General features: G+C 35.2%; 1 protein-coding gene and 2 long non-coding RNA genes across 3 annotated transcripts; 1 reads left to right on the forward strand and 2 right to left on the reverse strand.

Moving 5' to 3' along the window:
* Positions 1 to 2,839: 2,839 nt before the first annotated feature.
* On the forward strand, positions 2,840 to 3,872 carry LOC140172573 (uncharacterized). The gene is made up of 2 exons (XR_011861738.1): positions 2,840 to 2,911; positions 3,435 to 3,872. It is a non-coding gene; the product is annotated as an uncharacterized lncRNA (long non-coding RNA).
* A 220-nt stretch (positions 3,873 to 4,092) lies between these two features.
* On the reverse strand, positions 4,093 to 5,657 carry LOC140172506 (uncharacterized). The gene is made up of 3 exons (XM_072195653.1): positions 5,554 to 5,657; positions 4,488 to 4,874; positions 4,093 to 4,266 (listed from the first exon to the last, which is right to left on the reverse strand). The coding sequence occupies exons 1-3, from the start codon at positions 5,575 to 5,577 to the stop codon at positions 4,093 to 4,095; spliced, it is 585 nt and encodes a 194-aa protein (XP_072051754.1). The 5' UTR covers positions 5,578 to 5,657.
* A 27-nt stretch (positions 5,658 to 5,684) lies between these two features.
* LOC140172579 (uncharacterized) lies at positions 5,685 to 6,559 on the reverse strand. The gene is made up of 3 exons (XR_011861739.1): positions 6,412 to 6,559; positions 6,042 to 6,118; positions 5,685 to 5,760 (listed from the first exon to the last, which is right to left on the reverse strand). It is a non-coding gene; the product is annotated as an uncharacterized lncRNA (long non-coding RNA).
* Positions 6,560 to 7,178: the final 619 nt, after the last annotated feature.

Consider the following 7,178-nt stretch of genomic DNA (forward strand, 5'->3'; position numbering starts at 1 on the left):
TTGGCAGGAGAGCATTAACTAGCTCTTCGGGATCAGTCAAGGAGAGCTGTTTACAGCATTTATGATTGAATAGAATGTAAGGAGAAAACTCCCCACACCTTAAAAAAAAAAAAAAAAAATACCTTGAATATGTATTCATGTATTTTCAAAGATTAAATTGATGCACACCATATAAGCCTGCATGTTTGTACTTGCTTAAAAATGTTTTAATTTTTCTTCTTCTTTTTTAGGAAACTTCTGGAGCGTGCTTACACACAGTCACACCTACATCAGGCTACATGTATAGATGTGCATAATTGAACTAGTTACGGTGTACTAAATGGTGTCTTATCCTGAACCTGAAACAGTGGATTTGTGGACATTAGAAACTCACAAAAGACTGTAAGTATTTTTTACAAGGAAAAAATGATACAATTTTACAAAGCATAAAAAAGGCAAAACAAAGTTTGTCTCTCAAACCTGCATTCATATTCATGGTGTATGTGTAGCCCTGCGGGCTGGTTCATTTTTACTAGTCTTGCCAGTCTTCAGTCTTTATCATAAACATAATGACATGTGGTCATGTTTTTTGAGGTGGGACCCAATTGTGTCACATCTTGCAATTTGTCAAAAATCAACTCCTTTTTTGTATTTCTGATTATATTTCAAAGAGTTTTCACCTAAACTATGTAAAGTTATTCATTTTTAGTAAGCATATATTGTCAGGATTACAAATATGTAAAGTTTGAATGAATATACAGGTTGTGCCAAAAAATATACAGGGTGTTTCCAAAAAAAAAAAAAAAAAAAATAACATTTCTTTACCACTCCAATATTTCTACATAGTATATTAAATTGGAAAATGAACTTGATATTTGGAATGTATGCAATTAGCCCTTTCATTAAATATATAGTTTGCACCATATTTGTTAAGCCCATTGTGTTATACAAGGTATTAAAAAAGTTGTATTTAAATTGCTTAATTTAATGTAAAAGGGTCATTAATTGTAGCATTTGTAATCAAATGCACTTTGAATTTGGAAAATATATTCAAAATAGTTAAAAGAATTGCTATAATATCACATTTAAATATTTAATTCCCATAAAGGGTGTTCCAAAAATCAATATAAAGTAATTTGTAACAATGGTACATAGGCATATACATGCATAATTCTAAAGCCTACATCAACAAACTATTTAACAATAACCAGAGATCAATATGTCATCAGATTAATCCTTTGACTGTAATAATCTCCTTTGAGAAGACATATTTATAGATATTTCAAAGATAAAACAATTTAAAAGTCCATCTATTTATGAAAACCTATCCTATATCCTGAATTCTATTGAATTGCATGACACACATATTCCACTGCATTAATTAAAAGCTCGTTAAATCCTTAATTACTAAAGTTTATTAAGATAAACTATTAAGCAATTATAGTTTGAAAGTTAAAAAAATAAGATAAAACTATGAAACAGCATTTTTACTTCTACTAGGCACCAAAGTGCATGAATTTTATTAATGCACACCAACTTCCCATTGGATTTACATAGAGCTCCTCCGCTTCCGGCTCCTCCACTTCGGCACCACCCTGACTAATTAACTTAATTAAGCTGTAGTAATTAATTAATACATTTATTTAATTGTATTTGTTATTAATTCATTAGATTAATAATTTATCTTCAAAATAAGACCAAAACCATTTGTTCATGATGAATTTTAGCAAAAATATAGGAATAAGAAGACAAAATGATCTAGCAAAATGTGACAGCACCACCTTTTTTAGGGTCCCAGTATAAAAAACATGACCATGTACGGACCTGAAGTCTTGCAGCGGTACATAGGAATGCACTGTAAGTTTAAGAAATCCAAACTTCAAGCATCAAGAAATATACCTTGCATTTGTCAGTTTTACCTCAGAGATGTTGTAGACCCTCTCAGTGCAGAAACATCACAAGGAGAATGCTGCTCAATATGATAAATCCAAATCATGAAAATAAAGCAATTTTGCAGAGCAATATTTTGATCACTTTTGCACTAAGTAAATTACTCCAGGTTTTGCCAACTCGGGAATGTTGAACCCACCCAAAAGATGAGATCAATGTAGATCAATTATCTCAACTTTGGTATGTTAGTATAGTACAATGGAATTAAAATCATCCATATAAGCCCAAACTCTGGTACAATGGGATTAAAATCATCAATGCTGGCCAAAACTGTCCTTGAGAGAGTTCCTCGGCTACATCCTTGGAGCCCAAAATGAGCCCACATATTGTGATGTTTCTTATTTGTGGAAAAGATATCAATAGAGTGCACTGTAACCATAGAGTCTATGGTTACAGTTACTGAACTACAATTTTTCAGGCCTTTGTAAATGTTTCTACATGTATCACTGTCAGGAAAATAATACCCCTGAGCAAGAAAATAGTGCCTAAAATGAAGCATGCAAATGCTCTGTTAATGCTTGATAAAACTGAAAGCAAGCAGAGCAGCTATTTTGTAAACTGATTTGTGGGCTATGCAATCTCCACACAGCAACGTCAAAATATCCAGTGACTTGATGTGAAATAAATAAAGCAGTAGAACTAATTTATCATGTACATTATATCACTCCTCAGTCTTTCTTTTTTTTCCTCTTTGGAACTTAGCCTGAACTTCTGGACAACAAGTGGTGTGGTGTGCACGCATCATGGCCAGAAAGGCGTTGCAGAAGGTTCTGGATGTTGCTATGTATGGCCTCTTCTCGATTTTGTTCTTTATGAGCTCGTTCCCGCCTTGTTCATTGAGTCTTCCAAGTCCAGCTCTGAAGCGCCCGAATCTGCTGCATCGCATGATCTTCCAATATGTGTGGAGCTTCAGGGATATTCTTGAGTTTGGAAACAGGAGTCAATACGACATCATAAATTCCTTAATGCAGATATCTACAATGTGAGTAACAATATAAGTTAAAACCAATGTCAAGTACATGTTGGTAGTGTATACCCCCCCCTCCAATTGAAGTGACAGTTCTTAATAATCTTCAGGAATAATTAGTTGGCAAAAATCAGCGGGTTCCCCTTTAGAGCTGTGCAGGGCAAGATTTTCTTCACCCCAATCATGGACTTCCCTGTCCTATCTACCGCTGAATCCACCCTAACTACCCCAACCCGCAACCATTTTTACAACACCGGACTGGACGTCTCTTTTCGTTAATAACCTGGTAAAACGAGTCTTATAATCTTGTGAGCTGAATTTTCATTTTAGGTACAGAAACAATGTACATTGTAGTGCAATGAAACCTATTACAGGTCTATTCAAATGACCAATACTACAATGTACAAATTTACAAACCAAAAATCAAACAAACCTGCTTTCTCAATTTCCTCATCAGACAAGTTGTTACTTGTGTTGATAACATAATGCACATCTGCAAAGTTATTCAGTATCCTTGTGTACTTCTGTTTGATTTCAGATGCAGTCCTGAAGATGGAAAGTGGGATGTGGTCATTCATGCTGTTCACAGTGTCCAATGCATGTTTTGCAAGGTCCTCTATCACTTCTGGCTATAAAACATAACAAAAAGATACCAGCCATTGGAATGTAATTATGGAAATTAGCTTGAAACTTGCATGATGCTAACAGATCATGAACAGATTATAAAAGCTGTACACATACAGTTGCATCAAGTTGTGGAAAACATGCATGGAGATTATAATGATACAAAAAATTGCACATTGGAATGCGTACAATTTATGTACATGAAGGTACATTTTGTACATTATCAATGCTGAAATACATTTAGAGCTGGCTTCATGATGTCTTTTTACGTGATTAAAAATATGGAATCACCACTTTCATATCGAAAATGTGCAATAAAAATGTTACCATTTAAAATAATGGAAAAATAAAACACCTGTGTGTGTGTGCATGATCATTGTGATCTGAGATCTTTAAATTACTTGGTTGGAATATAACTACTGGAATATATCCTTGTAGCAAAGAGATGTTACAGAACTGTGCAGACTGCAGAGGTAAGTACGTGTAAGTACATTGTATTGTAGTCCAACATTCATGTCTACATTATAATTATTAGTTTTAAAAAATTAGTTAGGAGCACAGAACAGTGTGTGCTATGTTTGTGCAATTTCAGAAAAAATTACCTGACAAGCCTTTTCACATGATTCCCTGTGAAGGTTTTTCCATGGTAGGCCTGTCTTGAATATGGTGCTTCTGTAAGGCGTCGTCCAGACCGATGACACCGGCCCAGATCCAAAAGCCATTTTCAGTTCATCAAGTTCTTTTTGCTGTAAAAACATTTAAAAAAAAAGGAAATTGATGGTCAGAAGGGCAGAAAAATTTTCAGGTCCAACCGATCCAGATTTGGTATTTTTGTTATGAATTAAAAACATCAATTTTTTGATATGAATTTGGATGGTTTTAACCAAAATCACAAATTGTTGGGTCCAACTCAGCCAGACCTACAAATTTGTCTGGATAAAAAATGTTGGTGTTGGTCATAAATTACCATTTGTGCAATCTGCTCCCTTAGGCATTGTTGCTTAACAATGATGTCCTGAAGTGCATCATCATCATCAGTAGGAACTTTGTCATTCTCAACCTGACTTAGCTTTAAAAGCTGAAGTGGGAGATCTTCTATGAGGTCTTCCAATTTGGCCTCCTTCTTCTGAATGCTGGTTTTAAGTGCATGAAGTCGATTCTTGGCTGATCTGATGGTTTGTGTGAAGTTGTTGTCGACTAGATCTTGAGAGTCTTGTGAATCTTGGGAGGCCTCTTCTTCACACTCAACCTGGTAGTTGAAGATGGTGTTGTCCAGGGTGTTGCATTCTTCCTCCAATAGGTCATACAATCTTTTGAATATCCCTAAGGATACATGGAGGGATGGAACCACCACCTGTACAGTAATTGAGGCAATTCAATATGAATGTATGCAAATGAATTTTAAAAAAAAAAAAAAAAAAGGTTGGTCTCAAAGCTTGCACGCGCATTTGTAAAATCGCGCAAAAAAAAAAAAAAAAATGCGGACATTTTTTTATTTCAAAAAAAAAAAAAAATTATATTTTTTTCCGGAAAAATTCGGCGAAAATCAGACTTTTCTTCTCAAAATAACATTAAAAAAATCGCATTTCGCATTTGTTTTTTTTTTAAACCACTCGTGAGCTGAGACAAACTTTTTTTTTTTTTTTTGGCCTAAGGCCTAAAGCAATTGTTTAATTTGAGAAACCCAACGACAATAAGAATTTTTTTTAAAAAAAAAAAAAAAAAAAAAATAAAAATATTAATATTGATAAAAATGTTCTAAGGCCTAATACACACAATTAACAGAATGTGAATGTTTAAAAAAAACACTAACCTACCCTAATTTTTGGTTTATTTTTTTTTTTTCAAACAATTTTTTAGGCCTATTTTGTATGGTGTACATGGCGATGAAAAAAAACCCTGAAAAAATCACCCTCTTCAGCAGGTCCCACAGATTTTCTGTTTCTGAGATTTTAGTGTACATGCATGTAAACCCGGCTGTTTTGGGTGCTCTGAGTTTGATGTATCCCCGGGTGTATCCCTGTACGACTTACATTCTCTGGCTCAATGCAGAGCATCGGCTCTCTAACAATGCTCTTGGAGATTTTCTTTGATTTCCTCTTGTCAAAATTTCCTTCTGTGGTATACCGCTCAAAGTTCTCTTTGATGTTTGCCTGTGTTGAACCGTCCTGCCTCTCTGTCCTGAAGGGATAATTGGAAATCGGCATAGGATGTCTCACAATATGGGCATGGGTAGACCGCTGTAAAACAAAAGAAAACAAGAAATTGTGTTCATGTAGGTCAATCAACAAACCTTCTGATGGCCCGCTCATGCAGGTACGATTTCTGATAATTACATGTGTTGCAGTCAGATCAACATGCATTATTCCGGGCGGCTGGCGTCAGTCCCGGGCGTGGCCGCCTGACGGTGCCCACCATAGCTTTAACCTTGATGCCTATCCAACTGCGACGCGGGGACAATGTACGGCTCCATCAAAAATCTATAGGTTTTTTTTTCACATTCAAAAATCACAATACGCACCATTACATCCAAGTACACCATAGATCTTGTCAATGAGTTCCAGATCACCAAAGAAAAGTAGTCGAATCTTTTTCCCTCTGAAATTAAGGTGAAAAAAAGACAATTTTAAATATGAAACTTAATTTACCCCCTGTAGCTCTCCTCAATTGTGATTCACTCAATGGTAAACAGTTCACATAACTCTCCTACAGCTCTCGGCTCTCCTTGAACAAATCAGGGAAGCTATTAATAACTCCTCATTTTAAAAGGCAGTCACTGCAGAATTAAAAATGTGTTTCTAGGTTCATTGAAAGATGTTTTCAATTCACAATTCTAAAATACATGGTATAAAAAAATGTATCAAAACTAGTAACTTAAAACTGGTACTTACTGCCAAGTCATGTTCATTAGGGCTTCAAGTTGTTCATTGAAACCTTCTAAGGTTAGGTCCATGTTTATAACCGAGTCTTTCGCCTCAAAACAAGAAAACATCCGTGTATTTGCCTCTGAGTTGGGGTTTGAGACATTGACAAGTTGAAAGAACATCTTCATCATTGTTCCACCCTTGTCTCCTCCTGAAATAAATTTTAAAATGTAAAAAAGAAATGATTAAAATCATGAAAAGAAATTCATTGTACTGTGACCTAGAATGGCTTGCAAAAAAGGGCTGATAGCCAAGACCCAAGAAATTAACTTCTTTTGCAAAAGCTGGATGTACATGTACCGTACATGCTCAACATTCATCGTCCTTCTTTTGACCCATGTTGCAATTAACAAATTATCAGTACAGTACAGGAAAGTGAAATGGAAGAAGTGCATTGTGGGAAGTGAACTTTAATACTTCTCTGGGATGTACTTCACCTGACAGATAGGAACTCACCTATCTTGATCCATATCTCCTCATCCGGGATCATCCCGTCATGCCACGTTAAGGTGTTTGCTCTATAAATCAAAATATTAAGGTTATTAATTATTTTAAACTGTTGTGATTTGGTAGTTCACATCATCTTACGAATGGTAGTGAGCTTTGGCAAAAACTGCATTGCTCAATTCAGTAGCGGCGTGTAGAAGAATTGAAATATCACAGATATACTTTTATAGGTGCTGCGGTTCTTGAGTTACGTTGTAAAGAGGGCTGAAACAACAACACTTTTATAA

The sequence above is a fragment of the Amphiura filiformis genome, chromosome 2 (assembly GCF_039555335.1).
Source record: "Amphiura filiformis chromosome 2, Afil_fr2py, whole genome shotgun sequence".
NCBI lineage: Eukaryota > Metazoa > Echinodermata > Ophiuroidea > Amphilepidida > Amphiuridae > Amphiura > Amphiura filiformis.